Below are 23,702 nucleotides of genomic sequence, written 5' to 3' on the forward strand. Positions count from 1 at the left end.
CCTTAGCCCATCAATTTCTGTTTTTAGTCTTTCCCTTTCAATCACAAGACCCACAGTGTTTGCATATCTCTGAGGAGAATGAGGTATCCTGGCAGGTAGGAGGAACATCTGTTCAAAGAAATGGGAAAGAATCAGTACAGGAAATCTTTGTTTTTCGCATTGTCCTTCCCCTGCCCCCAAACCTGCAAAATCTTCTGCTCCTTGCCCCACTTCTTCTCCTCTACTCTTTGTTGATCTTGTGTTGCTCCTTTGCAGCTTTACACACTTTGGTACCCAAGCCCTGCAGACACTGTTTCTTGCTTTCTGTGTGAATGATGACACAGTGACTCTGCAATCAGCACTGCCTTTATGGCAGTCAAGTTCTCTCCTCCTGATTTGATCATCATTCTTAGTCACAATTGAAGTGAAAATCTAACCAACCACTCATCTGGAAATTATAAATTAGTGCAATTTCTGAGTAACTGAAATGGAAATAAAAAGCAAGTTTTTGTCTAAACTAATAATCCGTGTGTACCCTTCCAACACAGTGAGCACCTGTGATTGCCTGATGAGGAGTGTTATTCTCCCCAGAAATAATTAACAAACATGAGGACTATTTATTCATGCAAGTGACAAAGGGAATAGGCAACATGTGGTTAGAAGTCTATTACTGAAGCTTGAGAAGAAGTGCTTTTTTAGCAGCTGTCTGACTGTGTAGGAAGGTGGTAAGCCTACACAGTGTTCTTCAGTGCTACAGATGTCTTTGCCAAGGGTGGGCAAGTCATTACAGTTTCTCTGTCTACAAAACAGAGCTAATGACAGTCCCTCACCAGTACTAGCGTCGTCTTTCCAGTAAAGATATTGTGTGCTCCTTTTCAATAATGCTTATGCTACATGCCAAGATCTCAGCTGGGTGTGCTTCTTCAGTCTGAAGTATATTACCAGAATCTCACAGTTTGAAAATGTAGTTCTGTGTCTTAATTGAAAAAGTTGTAATACTTTTATGACCTCAAGCTGTTGGGTTTAATACATGCCTTCCATTTTAAGGGCTGTCCCGACTAGAACTAATAATCCTTTCAAAGACTCGAGTGCAGTTCGAACTTGTGTCAATAGCAATGAGCGGCAGTTGTAGTATGTCTTACTTGTAGTAACACCAAGGAAAGCATCTACTCATGCTCTCAGTAAAAGCACTACAATCTATGCTTTAGCAAGTTTACTACAAGGAAAAATTGGATACATTTTATCCATAAATGTCTCTTTTAAAACTATTTTCGTATTGTGATGGTTGTAAAGGCTAGCTGTGAGGACTAAAGGAGGCTGAAAACAGCTGAACCGTTTAAATTTCTAAGTTTAGGCATTTTGCTTACTGGCATGTGGGTGTGTGTGCAGTATGTACCTAGCATTGTGTAAATAAATACTGATCCGCTTGAATTCACATGGAAGATTACATGGCATGCAGGGGAATAAGAACTTCTCTCAGTATATTCCTGACTATCTGAATAGGTATTCCAGATACTTAGAAATATTTTTATCTGTTATTGAAATAGTGAAATGTTGAACGCAGTGTGTTGTAGTTTGCTGTTAATGACATGGAATTTTCTATGCGCCATTCAAATTTGTTTTGTTTTGTTTTTTTTTTTTAAATCCTGATGCCATCTCTTGCACTGCAGGGATAAACTGATTTCTAAATACTACATAAAATATTAATTTAGCATACTTATGTATAACTATAATAGAAAGACAATCCTATTTTACCTCCCCTTCTCGGATGATAACATCTTTTTGTTTCCCATTTTCAATTATCTTCAAACACATATCTCCTTGAACCTGGTAAAAAAGCTAAAGGAATAGAAAAATAATATTAAGGCATCTACTCCAAAACATTCTGTACTTCATATTCTGTAAATAAGAGATACACATATAAATAAATTAAATCTGTAATTGCAAATATTTGCAGATTTTATCTAACAAGAAATAACACACTACCAACATTCGTTACTTTTGCAAATGTTACTAAATATGTATTATGTCTGTTATCTTACTAACAACTGACAATCTATCCAAGAGGTCTGTAGCTGCATGAAGCTACATATATACTAGGTTCTGTGAACCTAGTGGAATTCCATTGAACTGATTTTACCCTTGGAATTACTTCTTGTAGAGGTTGATATTATGGTTCAGGCATTTGTTAATTACATGATACATAAAGCTTCGTTTCAGATGTAGCAGGGTCTTCATTTACTCAAATTAAATGTCACTTTTCCAAATAAGCCCCAGATATGAATGCACAGATTTTTTGGGATGCTTTTTCAATTTTTTTAATGGAGCTTTCTCATTTGGGAAGAAGTGCCCATTTGGAAGCTGTTCTGCTATTTTTGTGGATAACTTCGAAGCCCAGCAACAGCTCCTACTCTTCCCATTGTGTATGTGAAAGGGTTACATTCAAAGTATGTATAAGGACAGAACCACTGAACCCATAATTCTGTCTTCAGTGATCTTTCCACAGCTGTTTTCAGATTAAAACCAGCTCTGGTTTGTGGGGCCTCTAAGGTGCTCAGATCTAGCCTCATGTTTCATGACAGAACTGTGCTATGATCTGTAGGTGGGTATCTTTGACCTGACATTTTCCCCTAATTTTTATATAGTACAGAGCAATAATGCTTCCCGAAGTCAACTTTTCTGCCATGTTTCTGTCTGTTTTCCATGTATCATTTACTGTATCTAGAACCTAAACAGATTAAGTCATATAATTGCTAGTACAGCTGAAAAAGTCTGAAACTTGATTCAAAGTTAGAATTATAATAAGAAAAACCTTATTTATATTAATTCACTACAATTTTAACAAAAATATAAAATAGATGAGGGAAAGAAGAAACAGCTGAAATACACAAACACCCAGAACTGAACCTTTTCCAACACTAGAAAAGCTTAATCAATTTTTCAATTGTGTTTATTTCTACAAGAGTTTTGAAATATTAATACATGCTACCTGGAATTGAAGAAACACCTCTGTGAACATGAGAAAGAATGAATATGCTGCCAAGGGAAAGAAACAATAGAGAGAATTGAAGAGCTACTGGAAAAGAGCTCATGCTGAGAGCTCTTACACGAGTGAAAAGTTCACCTTGTGCCAGGGATGTCACCACAGATAAATTACAACTCTTGTCTAGATGGCCACAGTGCCAAGGTTACATATCCTCCTTGCACTCCATTTCTCTGTGTTCTCTTCCTGTCATTTTCTTTGGTGTTACCAAATGACAGTACAAAATGCTGTAGCAGCCCTTGTTACAGAGGTTTAGAGTGTTACCTTCCCTATAACAACTGAGGGAGCTATTGCTGAACACGTGTAGGACGTGTAGATGAGGGAAAGGACAACAGAAGCAGAGTCTATCCTGCTTGTAACATAAATCATGCAGCTGAGCAACTTTTCTGGAAACGAAAGACTTGAGAGGGGATAGGGGCTGTCCAGTTCAGAAATCAAGCATCACAGTTATAAGGAGAGATTACGAACACTAAATTATGAATTAAAATAAATGTTTTGCAGCGGGAAAAGAGGAATGATGTGGGCTATACATTTTCAATGAAAGTGTTTTTCTGACTGAATTTAAATACTACCTTTCACTGTAAAATATGGTCTATTATTCAAAACATTTTTTTTAAATTACCTGAGTGCTTCAGTCATCCATAAATCACATGATGTAACTGTGATTAATACAAGTGGCAATAATTACTGAATCTACTATGTTGCTTATAATATAACCTGACCCTTTTATCAAGAAAACTGTCAACTATGTAATATCTCAGTGAGTTACAGTCCATGCCCATTTCACAGGACAGTTTGGCAATACAGTACTGTCTTTTTGCTGGAAAGTTATGTTTTCTAAATACTGACTGAGCTTTGTCTTTTGGGCAAATCTAATGTTTTCCTAAGTCTCTCCTGGAAAAATGTCAAAGCCTGAGTAAAAACTTTCTGTTGTATATGTATGTATATAAACAAATATATATGTCTTTATAGATAGAATAGTAAATCAATAGGTTTATGCCACCTGAAAATATAAGCTTTTCCAATTGTTCTGTTCTTATGGGAATTGTGTAGTATCCACTCTCTGCAGTAGTACCAAAAAGTGAGAAAAAGTGCAATATTTCCACTCCATAAGCACCTTATTAATGACAAGATCTCTTGTAACATGAAATATATTAATATCCTCATAGAAAAACCCAGATTTGTATATTGCTACTGCACAATGGGTCATAACTGGGTATGTATTTGTCTTTCTGAGTGAAAAATATATTTTAAGAGAGAAACAAAGATTGTTCACTAGTCTTTTTATCCTTTTTATTACTAACTGTGCTTATTTATTATTACATCTTCTTCCTTTCTTCCTTTTATTTTCCAAGTTTTTTGCCTTTTGTTTAGTTTTCCTGCTTATTATGTGGTGCCTTCTCATTAAGATTACACCAAAAACACCTCCTCTTAATTCTCACCTTACCTCCAGAAGTTATGAGCTACCTCAACATGCTTAACTGTAAATGTAACATTATTTAATAATATTCCTCAATATGATTATTAAAGCTGCAGATATACCTATGAAAACTAAACTGAAAACACCTTAAGACTGAGAGTTTGTTTTTAGACTTATTTAATTTTCCTTAAATTCTCTTCCTTAGTCTGCTTCACCCTTCTTGATCATGCTTCAAACCTGATAATATTGTGTTAAGCTTGCAGGTGAAGGCAGCATGACCAGTGCTGAATCACTCTCAAGTCTGTACAGGAATATTTCATTCAATTATGAATACTCATAAAATAAATTATGCTGGCATTTCTGGAGACATCAGGGGGAGATGCACAAAGATGAGAGTTCACTGTTGGCTTCACTGAACCTGCTTGTCTTGGTAGGAATTAATTTCAACAGCATGGTAAAACATGTATACTACCTTAAAAAGAGCACTATTATCCCCACCATAGTAACGTGGTGAGAATTGCTCCTTCATCCAGATATGTGTGTCCTAGCAGAGTAAAGAAGGAAGCATCTAGTAGGGAAAGAATACAGTATTTATGATTGATCTGTGTTTGCTAATTTAAAAAAAAACAAAACCACAAACCCAAGTCTTTTTTTATGTACAGCAATGTATGTAATTTAATTTAGCTCCACCTTTGATATCAAACTCTGCCTAAGCACAGGAGCCCAGAGCTATGTGAGGGCTTTTGTAGCTGACAGCTTATTTACAGACCTCTAAAGAGACCTGCAATTTGCAGTGTACTCTGAGTACTGACTTCTGAAAGTGGACTTTGGGATTGCTCAACCACTTCTGGGATTAGGCACTGACTTGGCATATCCTGGCTTATATTGCTTGTCATATTGCTAAGTACTAAATTAATTTGCAGAGCAAATCAAATTCTGATGTGGGAGTAGAGCCTGGGTGTTCTCCAGACTTCAGTGGTGACTGATCTATTTAAGCACAGAAAAACAATTTTCTCCCTCTCTCATCACAAGGGTTTTTCAGCCATCAGAAGTCTGGAAGGCAAACAGATGAGGAAGGTAGAGAAAACTATTTTGGTGTGGGTTTTTTTCCCCTCTGCTAATTTACATGTCATCTGTGAAACCTGAATACTAGCCGAACCCCATCCCAACAATCTTACGCAGCAGACTTATTTTTGAAGACATAATCTCCTTCTGATGCAAAAGGATGATCACTCTTACTACCTTGTAATCTGTTTGTTTCTTATTCAAATAGTCCAAGAGTCTTCACCAGATAAATGTGGGATTTTGTAAGGTAAAGAAGCAAAAATATTTTTCTTGTTTTGTTGTGACTCATGTTTCAGATTTATTTGGGATATAATCACCACAAAACTACCCACTGGAATGCTCACCTAGACCCTCTTTCCCCTCGTTTTCAGACATCTACTCTCCTCATAAAATGCAAAGGGTGGACTGATCTGATAGGGAGGAGTTTCTCAGAAGCATTCAGATTAGAAAGCAGCATACACTAGAAGGGGTCAGGCTTCATTTAAGCAGATAATTTGTCAGAAACTGGAGCCAAATCTTACTTGTGGTGTGAGAGGGAGAAAAAGAGAAATCAAAACTCAGGTTAGAAAACTCAGATGAACTGTGGCAGATGTGACCTCAAATCTGTATCATGTTTCAGAGCATAATGCTATACTGTGTCTCAATCAGACCATGTAAGTATGCTAAGAGAAGGCGAAGAGATATTTCTGTTCTGACAGTCCTCTTCAGGACTGCAGTGTAAGGGCTCTGATCTCTGGGGTTCTGTCAATACTTAGGTGTTCTATCAATAGGAAACAGCTAGATGCTGAGAGAAGAAACTCAGGGTAAAATACAGCACAATGAGAAGCGGGACTTTTAAACCAATATGTGCCAATGCAAATGTGTTGCAGGCAGTAGATGAAAGGGTGATTTTAATTTCTCTGCATGGAGCTGCACTGTTTTATATAGACTCAACATCAGAACATAAATTGTTAAGAAATCAGTCAGGTACTTGAGATTGTGTTTAAGTGGTGGACTGAAGCGGGTAAAGAGACAGAAGCCTAACTACTTTTGTGATCCTATGTTTAGCTGTTAGCATATCTCACTTTCCCCCAGAGCAGCCCACATGATGCAGTAAATAAAATCTGAAATTCTTTTACTATAGCTAGGCTTTGTTATGATTGTGGGGTTTGTCTGTCATTAACTTCCTGCAAAATATATGGTCCCCTTCTGTTTTCACTTTCTTTATTTCTTTGGAAGCTATATGATGAGCTTAAAAGTTCAGAAAGGGTTTTGTTCCACCCTCAGGTTTTACAAGTAAGGAAAAATGCAGTAAATACACCATGAAGTCTGTGAGCTGTGTTAACACCAAAACTCTTCTTGTCATAAATCCTACTGTATGATGAAAAATTCAAGAGACAAAGAAAGGTATGTTGAGAACTCTTCTCTGGTACCTGGAATGCACCTGCTACCCCATAGCTGTGAGGGATTGAGCACAAGAGGACACAGCCTCAAGTTGTGCCAGAGGAGGCTCAAGTTGGACATCTGTCAGAATTTCTTCATGGAAAGGGTTGTCAAGCATTGAAATAGGCTGCCCAGGGAGATGATGGAGTCACCATCCCTGGAGGTGTTCAGAAAACATAGACATGGCACTTAGTGCCATGGTCTAGTTGACAAGGTTTGATTGGTCAAAGGCTGGACTCAGTGATCTTGGAGGTCTTTTCCAACATAATGATCCTGTTATTCTGTGATCATGTCAGGCTGCCACAGAAGCTTTTGGTGGCCTCATCAAGTTGACTACACAAGAATTGTAGTTACTAGTCCATGTAATCCAAAATTCTCTTAACAAGTGAGGAATAATAATTCATTTGAAAACCTCACACCACTAGCGATATAGCAAAAACCAAGAAAGTTTTGTCTGTATGAGCTATATAGATGCATTCTCACAGCACCTTTTTTCCCTGTTTCAACATAAGATGCATTTTCAAAAGCCACTCAGTTTCATTTTGAATGAGTCTGATTTAGAGGCAGAGAATGTCCAAGTAGATGTTTGCTGACTCTATCTCTGTTCTGATGGAGAAGGGAGCAAAAGGGAACTTAACACTCACAAATAAGAAAAAGACTGAATATGACCTAGTGGTAAAGTCCAGCCAAAGACTCTGAATGGTTTACCTCTTGTACGGTGCAGCTTGATTTAGCTCTTTATAAAACCTGTCCAATGGAAAGCAATCTCAGGTATGAGGCAGTACTTTTGTGCAGAAAGGTGGCAAAGAAGCAGTATACAGAAATTTAAGAAGGAAGTGAAGCAATACAGAGAAAACTAAGAAGGAAGAAAAGAGAACAGTTACTCATTTAGGAAATGCCTGCTTGTTGAGAGGAGGAAAAAAAATTGTGCTAGACTAGCTGTCATTTTAGCCTAAATGACTGTTCAGAAGACAATTCTATAAGGCTTTGAAGAAAGTCCAAATCAAGCCTCCATTTTTTCTCCTAATTAGCCAGTCAGAACTAATCTTCCTGCTACACCTGCATGTTAACAGCACCAGCAGAGAACAGCTCAGGAGTAGGAGGATGCTCCTCTGCCCTTATCTCTGCATGTGAGCCCCTTGCTGCTATGAACTGCAGGCTAACAAGCACAAGTTGTGCCACAGGATGCACCATAAACTCTGGGATAACAGGCATAAGATATCAAGTGGACAGATAAAAACAATCCTAAATTTAACTTTCTCTCCAAAGCAACCCTTCTTTGCTATCAGAATACTACTACAGAATAGCATCAGCTAAATTGGCCTAAAGGATTTGTGGGGTTTCACATTCGTGATAGGCCTGTTGACAATATGCCTGTATAATCTGTCTTCGAATTATCACACAGAACTATAAATGACCTTTTTCTGCCAAAATAATGAGCTGAACATGGTTCTGAATGGTGTTTTTTTTAAAATCCAAAGTCTAATTTAGGAATATGCCCTTTTACTAGGATACTCTCTACCTCACAATTCTTCTCTAACAAGAAACACGGTTCTGAATTAGATCACAGGAAGGTGTAAATGTGTCTGATTATAAACCTATGGTAAAATGCAAAGAATAAATATAATGTACCTCCATAAAAGTGAACAAAATTGGCCCATATGTTAAACTGCTATGTAACTGATAATGCTTCTGATGTGTGTATTGTCAATTTTCCTATGTAATAGGAATTTTATGTTTCCATCTTTGCTTGCTGAGTAATTGTGAAAAGTTTTCTATGTAAATAAGGATGTATTGATAACAAAAAAAAATCTTGTTTCCAGTTGGATTAGCAATAATATATCACTATGCAACAGTATAATAAAAATTATGCCTTTATAGATACGGCTAAATTTTCATATTGTTGTAAAGTCATATAAAGAGTTTATTAAAGCTAGGCCAAGTCATTTTCAAACAGAGGAACATCTTGCAACATAAAAAAAATGAGGTAAGTTAAATTAATCTAACTTCCTTTTTAAGGGAAGGGGAGGAGGAGATAAAGTAAAACAAAAAAAACAGAAACAGCACAGGAATGGGTGGGAAACCAAGGATAATTTAGTATAAACTGGAAGGTGCAGGGAGAGACAAGACTGTAAATAAAAGGACAAAAAAATAAAGTTTAAAACTGTTGCACCAGTTAAACTTCAGCTCATTTTTGTGTATTCCTCTCTTAGTGTATAGCTCTAATGTATTATTCAGAGCAAGAAAATGAGCTAATTGTATAAAACCAAAACGGTTAAGTTAAGTGAAAAAAAAAAATTTGATATCATTAACCTTCACATGGTAACTTCACATACGTTCATTTTATACTTTTCCAAACCTTGGTAACAAATTTCACCGATTCTTTTTTAATCCAACACATAATACTTTACGATATACAGTAACAGCAGGACACAGATTAGATATTCTCCTTGGTGTTTCCTTAGCAGTCATGCTACAGCTGTGATGCTCCTTTCCCAGGGATGTAACTCTGTTGACGAAGCCAGATTTTTTTTTTCCCACAGCTAAGTATCTCTGTAATTTCCTTGTAAATATAGGATGGATACATGGACTGCCCTGAGACCTGGCTTGCTTCCTCACCAGCCCAAGCAACCTGACAGCGTGATCCTGGGTCTTGCCAGAGCTCCCCCTGCCCAGCCCATGAGAAGGGACATAATGGAGCGTGTTGGGTGACCTGGTATGTGACGGACATGCCTGTGCCCACAGCCACATGTGGGCTGTTGGGACTGTGGTGGCAATCCAAAGCAGGCAGAAGTCAGACAGTGGTAACTTGGCACCTGGTCTTTTAGAGCCTTATGGTTATAATGACTACAAACACCTCCACAGCACAGTTATAACAGAAAATTAATGAAGGCTGTTGTGAAATGCTTGGGGGCTGGTTTTTGGAGAAATGATTTGATGATAAGTAAACTAATTTTTCTTTCTGTTTTTACGGATTTTTTGAATTTGACCCACTTTTACCTTGAACTATGTAGATGCATAGGTTTGGGTTTCCAAAGGTACTTAAAATTAGGTGGCCAAATTTTATTGGAATTACATGAAAATAAATTTTTCTGCCGGGAAGCAAGGGAAGTTGTTCCCCATCATGACATCCTCACTGCTTGGCCTCTAGTGATCGTTTTCCCTTAGGGTTCTTTCAGAGCCAATTGTGGATCCAGAGAAGTCCTCAGGCCAAACAGACAATTCCAAAAAAAAGGCAGTAAACAGGGTAGGTGTAAATTGTTACAATTTTGATAGGATTCTACTCTTTTTTTCCTGTATTCTGCATTTGGCACAATGGCTACTCCCAATTCAAAGCAGTGGGATGGCTTAGTCTTAATACAGAAGATGTGCAGCAAAGGGGACTGATTTGAAAAATATTTAAAGACTCTAACTTTCCAAGCCTGAATGAAAGCTGAAATGCCGATAATTTTCACGAAGTCTAGAAAAAATATAATTTCTAGTGAATTAAAATATTTAATTTTGATTTTTGAATGTCAAACTTACTTTTGAAATATAGATTGACCTTCTGCAACAAAATATCACTTTAAAAATATCAATACCTTTCCAAAGTTTTGTTCCAAACTGTTGATGTGAGACACTTTGATGAGTCAGAATACTTTCTCTAATTTCCTGTTGGAAATGAATTATAGCAAAACAGATCTGATCTCATGTGCTTGTTTCAAAGGAAATGCACAGATGGTGTATGGTTCTGGTGAATGATTCTGTTGAAGTCTATGAATACATCTAATAAATACAACATCACTAAGTCTAGCATTGCTAACTTGAAGCTGTACCTTCAAAAGTAGATGCATTTTAGTCATTACAGATCAATTAAATCAGAAAAATATAAACAACCTATATGTTACCTCTTCTCCTTCTTCAATATGATAATCCTTCCTTTCATTTGGCCCTCCAACAAACATCACATTTAATTGATAGCGATGCCTAGAAAAGAAAGTGACATTTTAAAGCTACCTCTATTCATGATGTTATTTTTTTAACTTATTTTTAAAAATTCTATTAGGACAGTGAGTCAAGGAAACAATGCTGAGTGAAAAGCAACATCCAGAATGAGAATTCAAAAGAGCTTGGATGCATCTCTCTACTCTGTTACTGTCCTGTTGGGTGATTTGAGGCCAGCTACCTCCCTGATGGTGTTTTAGTGCCTCCAGATATGAAAAGAGGACAACAACAGCTACCAACTGTGGAAAGGACTATGAAATGTAAAGATAAAGAATGCTACCTAAGAGACAGGAAAGAGGAAAATGGATCTTTGCCTTGAGCTGATTATGTAAAGACAAAACTCTTTTAGAAGTTAATAAAGTAAAAACACATTTTTCCCCCATAGCGGTAGAATTACCAGAGATACTGATGGTAGCAATTATCAGTTAATTTCTCTTCTATTTGTACTGATTTTGCTAACCTGGAACAATGTTACAATAGTTTCAGTGGGGTTGTGGCTAATTCAGAAAGGAGATTCCAGGCCCCTTCTTAACTCTACCTCTTTAAGAGCCCCAGTGAGCCCTTCTCTCAGCTGTCACAAAGAATAGCTATCACCCCAATTACCTATCAGACCATTTACACTAATAAAGAGGTAAGGTAACAGGTTTTCCTTTGCTAAGAAAAACTCTAAATCAGGACTGTTAGCTGGGATTCAAAATTTGTTCTTATGTCTTATTATGGTAAGCATCATATTCTGAATCCAGAAGAAGAGCTTTAGAAATACCTGTAAAAATCAACTATGTCAAAAGTTTTGATTTTACGCTAACTTCTCTTTGTTGAGGTTAAAAAGCATTTAAACTTGTAAGATTAGTACAAATAATTAAAATACAACATAAGAGCCGCAATTTAATTAGATGTATCCTTTTCTTGACTTTGGTAAAACTCTAAACAGGCAGTGCTTCAGGAATTGAAGTTTTTTTTTGAAAACCCAAATCAGCATTCAAAAATTTTGATTTTCTCGAGTGTATGGAACATAACTTAATAAAAGCTTGAAAGCCATAATAACTTTAGACACTCAACTTAAGACACACTAGTGATTTGCCGTGAGACCTAGTTTTTAACTTTTAATTCTTTCTTAAAACATAGGATTTTAAGTTACTTAAATGTTTTGAGGTGGTTGCCTTCCAGTGAGGCAGTAGGTGGCAGTGAGAAGGTTGCCTTGCAAATCTTTACTCAGCACATAAAGGATGAAGCCTTTAAAAAAATGTTGGAAATCTATTAATTTCTTCTTGGAAAATTGCCCAAAACTTTTTGGAAAATCCTGAAAATATTAGGTAGCACCAGAAGCAGGTGATGAGAGACTCAGAATCCATGCAGTAGATGGTTTTTCTCTCCTCCTATATAGGCTAAGGTTATATTGGAAAAATGGATTTTTTTTTTAAAGCTATGCAATTTTTATCACAAAAAATGTTTCTTGTTTCACTGTGGCTTCTTGCAGTGCTTCTGGGGAAGGCTATTGATAGATGTCACATTCCAAAGCTACTTAAGGATTACACAGAACTTCTGGTAGGTGCTACAGTGCAGTAATAACAAAAAAGGTTCAACCTACTGATAAAGAAAGAAATTAAAATACTAAAATTTTACCACTGTCATTGGTAAGCTTTAGAAATGGATACGCTTTACAAAATCCTTCTAATCCATTTTGAAAATGAAAGGAATGAAAACACCCATAACAAGAAGATAATTTCCTCATTCTCTCCAATTGTGAAACTATTGCAGTGATTCAAGTTTCACAATTTTTCAGTTCAACATACAACTGTAGTCTCAACACAGACATGACAGTAGGGATGTGCCCCGTACCTTTTCTTTGCCTTGCAACCATTGCTTTGAAAAGTAACCCTTGCACCTGTGAATGGAAATTAATATCATCGCTACAGAATTGCCCATTCAGCTTTTCATTAAAGATAGCACTTCAGGGTAGGGCAAGAGGCATATTCTTTGATATTTCTTTAATGGTTAAAATTATAAAGCAGGATTATTATTTTAATTAGAGTTAAGAAAAATCCTTTTTAATTTCTTTATAAAATCTGAGTCTATATTACTCTTTACAGAGGATACTTTCTAATGAAGCCTCTTGTATACAGAGTTTTAGACAAAAGATGCCCTCAGCTTCACTGAAAAAAGAAATCCTTCCTAATGTTTTGACTAGAAGGTGCAATACAATGGACAATTTACACTGGAATTTATGCACAAGCTTTGACATTGAGAATATGCATAGTGTACAAGTGTGTAATACTCACACTTTTTCTCTTATATTACCTATCTCATTCAGAATACAGTCCATAGCTTTTAAACTGCCTCTTCAGCCTCCCCTACCCTCCTGACATTGCTGGAAATGCCTTGGAAACCTGCTCCTCCAGTGCCCTTACTGTTCCTTTCTCCTTGTTTTCAGCGATATATACCGATGGTTATGATTACTCCTGCAGCTTTGGCTCCTCTGTGATGTTGGAATGATTCTCAGCAGCTCTATCAGGTTATAACTTAGTAGCACTAATCTGTTAGCTATATCTTATTGTTTGTTGGATGTGATGCCATCTCCTCTGATTTCTAGTTTACTGTCACAGAGCCTGACACAAATGCTCTTAACTCAGTCTCACTGCCTACGAGAGACTTCGAGTTGAGGCAAGTAGCTTGTATTGAAGTTGATCTTTGCAGCTTCTGCTGAGTCACTACAAAACAGACTTCAGCCACTATCAGTTCTTCAAAACAGCATTCTGACTGCAGTCTGATGAGGAACTATGGTTCCTTAATAATCTTTACCATGTTATGCATTTTTGCCGCTTCCTCTTATAGCTAGAAATATTTATATATCTAATAACTTAGTAAAAGAAATCTTCATTTACTTACATAAGCTTATTGCAAACAGGTGGCAAAAAGGCAGTTTTGTTTTCTTCTATCCATTTGTTCACATTCACAAGAAGCTCCATGGTCCACCAGCTATGAAACTTTTGACTGAGATATTAGAGTTTGCAGAATGCTCTTCCTGTGAGCAAACAGCATGTGATTCCACCCCCAGTGCTTAGGGATTGGCTGGCAGTAGAGGTGTCTTCAGGCTTCAGTGTCAAAGGGGACAGGTCCATCAGCCAAAGGTTATTTTGTAGAGTACTAATTCTCCAGCAGCTTAGCTAATAATTGACTAGTGTTTCTAAAATATGTATTTTCATTGGAGACTGTTTTTTGCCCACAGGAGGTTTCTTGATTGTCTTTACTGCATCAACTGGGGTGTGTATGTTACCTCTCTACAAAAATTGCCTTGTTACACAGTGAGAAAAATGTGCAAAGCTTGGACCTCCCTGGGATCTTCTGCCAAATAACCAAAGTACAGATGTCTCCTGCATTTTTAAGACCAAAGGCAGCTGTCCATAAATGCTCATTTTAATTTGATCGCTCTGTGCCAATGTTGTAGCAGGACTTGTTGGAGAGCTGAACCTGGTTCTGTGATGCCCTTTGGGAAAGTGCAGCATATTGCCATCAAATTGTAAAGGCAAACAAGAAACTGAGAAGTACTGGGCATCTCATATCTGTATTAGTCTTTATTCCCTCACTAGTTTCTGTTCAATGCCTACACAGTTGCTACAGGACTGCTCACTGTGTTCCCCACCACCCAGAATTTTTTTAATAAGCAAATGTATAAACATTTTTTTCAAACTCCAAACATGTGAAATGGGTGGTAAACAAAAAACCCCAAGACATTACAATATTGTAGCACTTTGGTCTTGACATAGCTTAGTCTTCTGCTTATATCTACACTGTGCGTAGTGGGTGAATGTGTCTGGGTATATGGCTGTAATACGATTTGGTTAAAAGTGAGTGGTGCATCCTCCGTGGTTTGCACATATGGGCAGTACAGCTATGGGACTGAAGAGTCAGCATGCTGAACAGTACGAATCTGGGAGATCTTTACCTTACACCATAGTAATTTTGCATGGAAAAAAGCAAGGGAGTATAAATTTGAATTAATATTATGCACTTATTCAAGTATGTGATTCTGTTTTACCTTCATCTCTACCACTTCTTTGCAGGTTAGTTTAAACTCATCTTGTAACTGATAAAAAATACATTAATTTTGGGATAAAAAGATCCACATGTGGATTACAGTTCAACTGTATTAGTACAATCACAATGGGACTGGCAATAATTTCCTCTGAAATAAGCCCAAAGTAATTATTATTTCATTCAATTATAAAACACCACCACCACATTATTTATTTAAAACAAGAAATTTCTACCAACAGAATGGCTGTGGTGAGACACCAGCATACAAGAAACTCGTTAGGCCTGTTTCTGGACTTACAGATAGGTATATTTTGATATTTTTTGTTCTGTAGGCTGCTGGCAAACTATTTAGCTGTGACAGAAAGAGAGCTTATATTTAAAATGCACTTTCACTTAAAGGATTATGACCCAGCCTCATGGGACTGGAGAACTGAAGACACTCTATCTTAACGATCACGGTTTTGTAAGGTTTTACCTCATCATTAGTAACAGGTATCACAGAGCAGGACTTCATTTGTTGGGCATGAAAGCCAAGGTACTGTACAAAGTCACAATACGAAAACCTACAGATCCTGGAATTGATTGAGCTAATCCTTTATCACCACACTATTACTGTGCCAGTTTTAATGGTGGGCTATTGTCCACAACCCCTACTTTAATCCCTAGTCTCCACTTTTTTTCCACCAGGCAGAATACAAGCTACTATTACCTGCAGAGAAAACTTTCTCAGTCACAGGCTGATAAATCCATTTTGTGGCTGGAGTGAGGTAGGAAAACCTAGACCTACTCAGGAAGGAAACAACATGGACTTACAAAATTCACCATTAGCATGATGCTGAGGCTATTATTACAGGGTAGTATTTTCTGCAACATTCTGAAATCAATAGGTTTTGAAAAATGCAGTTAATGGCCTCTTCATGCATGTAACAGTGGGGCTAAGAAATTATCTGCATGGCAGGAAAGTACTGGGCCATGAAATGCTACTTCTGTGAAGTGTATTGGAGAGCCAAAGAAAAGAACCAGTGTTGCATCTCTGTGAGACCCGGGTAAATACACCTCATACGCTGCATGAACTGACTGGGGCCTGGATTTTTCTTGCTAGTCTGCTTCACAATGACTCTTCACATCCATCAAAGCCTGTTTCAGCTGCTGGGGTTTCTGTTCTACCATTTGGCTCAGATCCTTCCCTTTCTGTAAAGGTAAGGACTCTATTTGTCAGCTTTCACTGCCAGAGAATTGCAACAGTACTGAAGCACAAAACTGCTACATCAAAATAATCCATCTTTTGCATTGAGGGTGCAGGAAAGAAATGTTAAGTGAAAAAAACCCTGAGTTTAAGACAACACCTACTTTATTTTTCTACTTTCCTCAAACACCAGACCTACTAGAGACTTAAATTTACAAGTTGGTGTCCAGCAAGCAGGATATGTTAATAAAAAGCAAAATTAAATATTGTGTTTCTAGTTAGAAGGAGTATTAAGGCCAGGGGTCACTGGCCAGGATTTTTATCTGTATTAAAGTGGTATCTGGTCATATACTTTTTTTAACTATACTCCCTATACTAATTTTTTTTTGTTCACCTAAAGAAGGTGCTAAAGACCTAGAATTGTTTAGAGCCCCTGGGAACAGGAGGGGGAAACAGACCATAAAGCCAGCAAGTGTGGATACTGCCTCCTCCACTCAGCCCATTCTACTCTTGAGCAAACAGCATTGCGAAAATTGGCTCTTAAACCTTGTTTTTTTTCACACTTAGTGCAAAGAAGTATTCTGAAAAATCTTCACCAGGGGAGGTTTACATTTGCCAGCAATTTGAAGATAAAAATCCTTTCAGTATCGTTTCAACTTGGCCGTTCTGTCCCTGTGCAATACCAAGACTGATTTATCTATGCTGGTGTTAAAAAAATGGAGCTACACTGAAGTGATAATCTGGACATTCTGCAAGCAGTAGGAAGCAAGCAACTTTCTTCACCATTAAGACAGCTTTAACTTCTGTTTTTTATCTTTATTTTTTTTCCTTCTGTTAGTATTGCAAAGAAATGAAAAAGGAAGACATTTATATGACTAAATAATTATTTTCAGCCAGTTGAATACACTTCCTATTTTTGGTCAATTCTGTGCTTTTTTTGTTTGATCTTTGAGAACAAACACAAATTAAGTACTTAAAAATAAAATTATTTATATTAAAAAAATCCTATATAGTTGCTGAAAACAAAAATTCCAGTCAATAACAAATTTATTACTTGAACCCCTGTCCAGTTATGTTCCCACAAAGTGATACGGCTAAATTTCACTGCTATATTTGTAAACATACTACCAAGGGCCTCAGTTTGTGGGGACAAACATAAGAAACAAGTGATTCACGTAGGACAACAGAATAATTAAAGATCCCAGTAAAACTACTAGAATCTTCACCATTATCACTGTTACTTTTATGGGAAAGCTGATTAGTATACAACAAGCAATAATTATCATCTCTATAAATACTAAAATTAGAGTCTTTCTTGCCTAAGGTTAAATCTGCAATAAAGAGCTTCTCTGTATGTTCACAGCTTCAGCTTTGAGTCTTTCTGGCATTCTTGTATTTGCCAAAAAAGCCCTTGTTTGGATGAAATTATGTTCACAGCAATCTTTGTGTGGTATAGAACATTTTGTTAGTATAGTGATGCACTGTTAAGGGCAATGAAAGCTGCTGCAGTTTTCTGGTATGCCAACTAAATGTGATGATGGAAAATGTCTTTAAGAAATGAACTGTCGGTTTTCTCTTTTCTCCATGCCAGCCACCTTCATCAAGGGCCAGATACAGTAATTGCATGCTACTTCACCTGTCAGTGGTGCATACCACCGAAATATTACAAATATATTTTAGGTAATGCCCACAGTAATACCAACAGCAAAACAACTTTCTTGACAAGTGAGATACAACTCCTCTCCATTCAAAGCAGTCTTAAAAAAGTGTCAGCTCATTTATGGATTGTGGAGGGGAGGAGTTAACGGAGTCACACAAAACTGCTCAGTCTGCCAAAAGTACCTGGGAGATCCATGAAATTTACTTAAACTGGCTGAGTGCCTGACACCTCCTGCTGGGCCACCAATAGTTCATTTTTAGAAGCCATGGAAATCCAAGCCCTGTGTAGCACTTTCTACAACCATCCATCCTGTAATGAAATTCCCAGAGCTTGTTCCTTTGCCCACGGTAAAGTCACTGCAGAAAGGAAAACACTATGTAGTGCTTAAGTCAGTAACACAACAGAGCAGTCTAGGGAAGTAAATATGGCAGCAACGTAAATGTTTCCACGAGTGCAAAGAAAAATATGTCTGTCTCAACTGTGTGTTGGAGCATTGCTTGGATTTAATTATCTTCTGGTGCCAATTGTGTTTACCATCTTCTTGCCACATAAAGCTAACATAGATCTGACTGTAAAATAAATTCATGTTATATGTATACTTTGACAATAAACGTGTAGGGTTGAATAAACACTTGTTTTGAAAGTGCCAGGCATCCTTGGTGCCGCACACAGCACGCAGGCTGCAGAGCCCCGGAGCGCGCAGGCAGCGATGCTACAGATATCGTCATTTAGCTCCCTGGCAGTAGCCGGATGTTTTTCTCAGCTGCCCGGGCCTCAGCACGACGGACGGTGCATTTTCTCCCCACGGCTGCAGATGAGCGCGAGGCTGAACTGGGCTGACCCAGCGGCCAGTGCCTTTTGCCCAAGGGCGTCAGGAGTCCCGGACTCGCACCACCCGGGGCAGCGGCCTGTCTGCCTCGCCTCCGGAGCGCGGCACTGCGTGGGAGCGCCAGCAGCCCGGGGCTGGCAGGGGTCGGCCAGGTCACTGCCGCTGCCCCCCCGACACCTGCTGCCGCCACGGCCGCGTCAACCCCGACGAAGGACACCGCGCTCCCCGCCCCGCCCCGCTCGGCGGCCCCGCCCGCGCGGCGCAGGGGGCCGGGCTGTGCCCGCCGGCCCTGGGGCCGCCCTGTCCGCCCAGCGCGGAGCTCGGGGCGGAGGTGTTTTTCCGGAGCTGCAGCTTGTCTCCTCCCTGTCGTGCTCGGCGGCGCCGCCTGCCCCGAGCGGCGCAGCGCCCGACAGCTCCTCGCTCAGCTTTCCCCGCCGCTGTTCGGCCCCTAAGGACAGGAGCGCAGCCCGGGCAGGGCAGAGAGGTGCCCCAAGGCCGCCCCCCAGAACAGGGTGCGGGCGCGTGTGCGCCCTTCCCCCGCCGGGGCCCGGGGAGCCCTTGATAAAGCGTTCGGGAGGCGATGGTGTCAGGGCTCCAGTGGCGCAATCGGTTAGCGCGCGGTACTTATACAGCAGTACAAAGCCGAGCAATGCCGAGGTTGTGAGTTCGAGCCTCACCTGGAGCACACAGCTTTTTGGGAGGGAAAGCGGGCTTTTTTGGGACTTGGCGGCGCTCCGGAGGGAGGAAGACAAAGGCGAAGGGAAAAATTATGCAGCCGTGGCGGCAGCGAAGACCCGCTGGAGAGGGGCACTCAGCACCCTGGGAAGTGGCTGGGGCTGGTCCCGCCGCGAGCGACGGCGGGGGGCGCGCAATGGCAGCTTGGGCACGGGTGTGTTTGGCTTCAGGAACACGGCCTCACTGAGGCTTGTAGGTTTGGCTTGTTCAGAGCAGCGTGTAAAAAACGTGTTCCTGGTAAGAGCTGCTTGGGAGTGAGAACTCGCAGGAAACAGGGGTTATTTTATACGGTGTTGTTTAATACGGAGCGCAAGTAAACACTTGACTGGTGCGATCACTACAGCTGAAGGGTGACAACACCTCCCCCTTTTGCCTGCTTTGTCGATGACAGATCTTTTCTCATTACCTCAGTAATGCTTTACAAATGTGTGGGCAACAACAGGAAGGAAAATAATTAAAATAATTTCTGATTTCACCATATAAGAAAGGCAGCAGGGCCGTGGGAGAAAGGGCAGCTTCCTGACAGAGGTTGGGGAAAGCTGCCTGAATGTTTAGGCCCAGATCTTGTGAAGTCACCTCTATGTTAACATCTAGTTTGCTGCTTTTGCAGTGCAATTTATATCAAAAAGTTCAGTGAGGTTCTCAAGATCATGCAGCCAGAGGTGCCTTGATTGCCCAAATCAGCCCTTTAGCATCTGTACTGCAGGCGTTAAGTCCCTGAAGTGCCACTTTCAGGTTTTTAACTACCACTTCTCTGTTCTAGTTACGGTTTTATCCCTTTTGAATTTTGCATTAACTTCTCTGATTTCAGTGCCGGCGCAGTGATGCCTGAAGCGTGCACCATATCAAGATAAGGAAGTCTAAGTCAACAACAGAGATCTGTAATGTATCAAAGAGTGAATAAAGTCCATCTTCTGCTTGCAGGGTTTCGCATTTTCTTCATCCTGCAGGATATCCATTTCCCAGTGCTGAGGAGTACAGACAGTACAGAGGAGTATTTGCAGAGGTACTGGAAGTACTAGAAAATGAAAATGCTGCTTCTGTGTACCTGGAGGAAAAAAGTCCACAAAAACCCTTAGTAGAGGGAAATAGATTCCATTTCCTGGACAGAGACCTCTCAGGAAACTTGAGTAGGGACAGTGCTGCTTGCTTTCCCCCTTCCCTGTTGTGTCTCCAGGAACACACAGCAGCTCCTGCACTCTCTCACAAGGAGGAACTGCAAGTTTAGCATTTGGGGTCTTGCTGTGGCATGCTAGGTGGGTGATTGTTTAATCTTTGCCACATTTAAGGTGCATGAAGCAGATGTTGCCTGTTCCCTCCACAGCTGTTTTGCAACGGGCCTCTGCAGTGCCAGAGAGCAGCCAGGACATGCAGTGGGAGCACATGGTGCTATGGCCTTCTCCACAAGATCTCCTTCATCACACTGGTCCTTACCTAGGCTTTTATCTGCCTTTTATCATCTGCCTGCAAGATGATTTTTGTCTTAACTCTGGAAAAAAAGTAAAAAGGGACAAAAATCCCTATGTGAGGTGACACTTGTTTGCATCCTGCCCCTACTGGTGGCCTGCTGTGCCTGACACCTGAGGGAAACATTTCAAGATGGGCATTTGACACTGGAAATCATGCTAAATCAGAGCAATTTATAGGGATTTACGAGAAATCCCTGTAAAATGAGAATGTTATTTGTCTAATAGGTGTTTACGATATGAAGTGAATCGATGCTAAAGCACGAGGGATTTGTGAGGGAGGTGGGGCTGTCAAGTAAGATGAGATAAGCCCTGTTGGAGTGGCACAGCTGGCAGTGGGTGCCTGGGCAGGGGTGTGCTGGGGTCTCCTCCTGCCCCAGCACATGGCAGTGCTGCTGTGGGGCTGGTGATGGGGAGGCTCCACAGATGCTGGGGAGGAAGGGTGTCGTGCTGGGTTGAGGTCAATGACTCTGCCTCATTTCCTTGGGAGCTGCTGTGGAGAGGGAGAGGATGTGAGCCCGGGTGCCCCTATGAGAGCAGCTGTGCTCAGGGAGGGCATGAGGCTTAGGCCTGGGCAGGATTTCTCCAGGGTGTGTGGGAAGCCTGTCCTTGTGCGGTGCTGAACTGGGCAGCCATGGTGCTGCTGGCATAACCTGAGCAGCTCTGATCGGGTGAAATGTGGAGTGACTGGGCCTGTTACTTGCATTTGCAACTTTTTCTCAAAAATTAGGTGTCTTACAGGCTTATGGAAAGAAAGTTTATGTCTTTATTATGCTAAATTGACTTTTTTATTGGGCTTTTTGGTCTTGCATTGTTGGTTATTGCTTTAATGCTAGTTGGTAGTGGCTTATATATACAAATGTGTGTGTATGTATGTATATCAAATACATGTATGCATAAAGACACCTATACAGCATTATGGGAGAGCTCTCAATTGTCTGTGTGTTAGTGCTCTCTTACTTTCTAAAGCTTTAATGGAGGCACATAGATTTGGAAAACACCTGTGTGTGAGGGATGCAAAGTGCCAGCTGCACTAGTGTGATCTACTGAGAGGTAATCTCTCCTTCCTCCTCTCTCGTCTTCCCCAGATAGTAAAGTTGTTCACCTGTGCCTCGTTTTAGCCAACTGCCAGAGCTTGTTCTCCCTGTGAGTCACTTCCCAGTGTTTATCACTGTCCTTGTAGATGGTAGCTGGGGGAGATGTGGCTTTAGTCTGGGGACTGCTGCCAACTGGCAAGGGGCTTGGATGGGCTGTGGCTGCTCCTGGAAGTGCATTCAGAAGGAAGGGCTTCCCCATGGTGAGTCTTCCATGCTGCCTGATTTATCTAGGGGCCTGCTTCTTCTAGCCTGTGCCATGGTCTCTATTTCTGTGTTAATTTGACTGGTGTGGATGGCATGCCCAAAGGCCTTTATCTCCCTAACTCCGCTGGAATCCCTCCAGAGTTCTTTTTAAAAAGTACTCTCTTCTTAAAATTTGTGTTGCTCTTCCTTTAATGTTGAACATGGACCATGTCTACTCTATAGGCTTTTTCTGGCTGCTCTGAGTTCCCACTGACTGTGGAAAGAAAGAGGGCCTGCTTGTAGACACAGAGAAACTTGATGTGCACTGCTTATTGATGGAAAGAGTATTTACAAAATGTAGCTATTACCTGATCTTGGAGAATTAATAACAATCAGGTTAGGTACCAGGGTTTGTGTTTATCCCTATATGATCTTGCTAAAACAGGGAGTCCCACTGGGTTGGGAGATATAGGAAAAGGAAAGACAGGCTCATACAGCATAGGCCTTCGACTTTCGTTTCCAGTAGTGGCAACTTTTGTTCTGGCATGTTAATACAGTTTTGGTGTTTGTGAGGCCCTTAAGGGTTTGCTTAACTTAAGTTTCTTTGACTGTAACAATCTGGAACTTTCCATAATGTTTGGGCTTGCATATCGTAACAAATGTCTATAAAAGCCTACGATAAGGACTTGGACCACCTAACTGTTACAAAACCGAAGTAATAAATTCTTCTAGTCCTTGCAAATAGTAAACAACCCAAAAGAGCCTGCTTTTACCAGCTTTTTCCAATAGATGGCACTGTGGTCCCACAGAGCAAGAAAGAAAACCCAAAGCAAAACATTCCCAGACATCCTAAAAATAGAAACCACTTGCCAAATGCTCCGTTGTGCAGAGAGCGAAGCAGAGAACAGCACAGAACAATAGGCCAAAATTCCAAGGGTTGCTTAGAAAACAAAGCGCACTGGAGGTATAGATTCATTTTAGTTTTGTTTTGGGTTCCACCATCACCTCTGTATGCAACATCTTGAGGACCTTTCTGAAGTTAAAGTCTGTTGATATTGCTTGGAATACCAGAGGTGAATGGCCTGTGTCCTGTGTTTTAAGTTTGTATGAATTCAGTAGTGTGCCAAAGTGCCAGTGTAGCAGGCCTGACTTAGATTCTCTTAAATGAATTTTTTGAAGAATAGCTGGTGTTAAAGGCTTTTGTGCAGGTCTCCCTAAAGTCCAGGTGGCTGCTTTCCACTGCGGGTGCCCCTGCTATGGAGGTATTAGGCTTGGAAACAGTAGCTGGCAGGAGAGGAATGAAGTGTAGGTGTTTGCAGATTGTGTGGAAGAGCACTTTGAAGCCAAACAGAAATACACTACTTCTGTGAGGAGAAAGATAAGATAAGAATGGGGAGGAAAGGGGGGAAAAAAAAAAAAAAGAAGTCAGATGTTCAGAAGGAAACCTCCTTGGGGAAGAGAAGGGCTGAGAGATAAAGGGGACAGTGGGGCTGATACAAGCCGGCAGAAGGAGGACAAGTGGGAAGAACTTGTAAGGGGAGTAGAAAAGCAAGCTCACAAAAAGAAAGTAAAGGAGGGGACAGAGAGAGAGACAGCTA

The 23,702-nt window shown here is 40.1% G+C and overlaps 2 protein-coding genes and 1 non-coding gene across 3 annotated transcripts in view; 2 read left to right on the top strand and 1 right to left on the bottom strand.

Annotated features, from left to right (window-relative positions):
- Positions 1–14,058, bottom strand: part of HAAO (3-hydroxyanthranilate 3,4-dioxygenase) — a 32,660-nt gene extending 18,602 nt beyond the window's left edge. The window contains exons 1-4 of the mRNA XM_027750303.2: positions 13,800–14,058; positions 10,817–10,895; positions 1,735–1,818; positions 2–108 (exon numbers count right to left, since the gene is read on the bottom strand). Of these exons, the coding sequence (XP_027606104.1) occupies positions 2–108; positions 1,735–1,818; positions 10,817–10,895; positions 13,800–13,879 (350 nt within the window). The 5' untranslated portion in view covers positions 13,880–14,058. The remainder of the gene's footprint in view (position 1; positions 109–1,734; positions 1,819–10,816; positions 10,896–13,799) is intronic.
- A 4,445-nt stretch (positions 14,059–18,503) lies between these two features.
- LOC114003374 (nascent polypeptide-associated complex subunit alpha, muscle-specific form) lies at positions 18,504–20,274 on the top strand. Its single transcript, XM_027750309.2, has 2 exons — positions 18,504–19,595; positions 20,170–20,274. The coding sequence occupies exons 1-2, from the start codon at positions 18,504–18,506 to the stop codon at positions 20,188–20,190; spliced, it is 1,113 nt and encodes a 370-aa protein (XP_027606110.2). The 3' UTR covers positions 20,191–20,274.
- TRNAI-UAU lies at positions 19,215–19,308 on the top strand. Its single transcript has 2 exons — positions 19,215–19,252; positions 19,273–19,308. It is a non-coding gene; the product is annotated as a tRNA-Ile (tRNA).
- Positions 20,275–23,702: the final 3,428 nt, after the last annotated feature.

The sequence above is a fragment of the Pipra filicauda genome, unplaced genomic scaffold (genome assembly GCF_003945595.2).
Source record: "Pipra filicauda isolate LSUMZ 115617 unplaced genomic scaffold, ASM394559v2 scaffold51_size4534324_pilon, whole genome shotgun sequence".
Lineage (NCBI taxonomy): Eukaryota > Metazoa > Chordata > Aves > Passeriformes > Pipridae > Pipra > Pipra filicauda.

Bases quoted from the DNA above. Each gene is read 5' to 3' on its own strand.
- LOC114003374 (XM_027750309.2), top strand. From the start codon at position 18,504: ATGCTACAGATATCGTCATTTAGCTCCCTGGCAGTAGCCGGATGTTTT. The intron at 19,596-20,169 runs GTAAGAGCTGCT...CTCTGATTTCAG, and splicing joins GTGTAAAAAACGTGTTCCTG to TGCCGGCGCAGTGATGCCTG.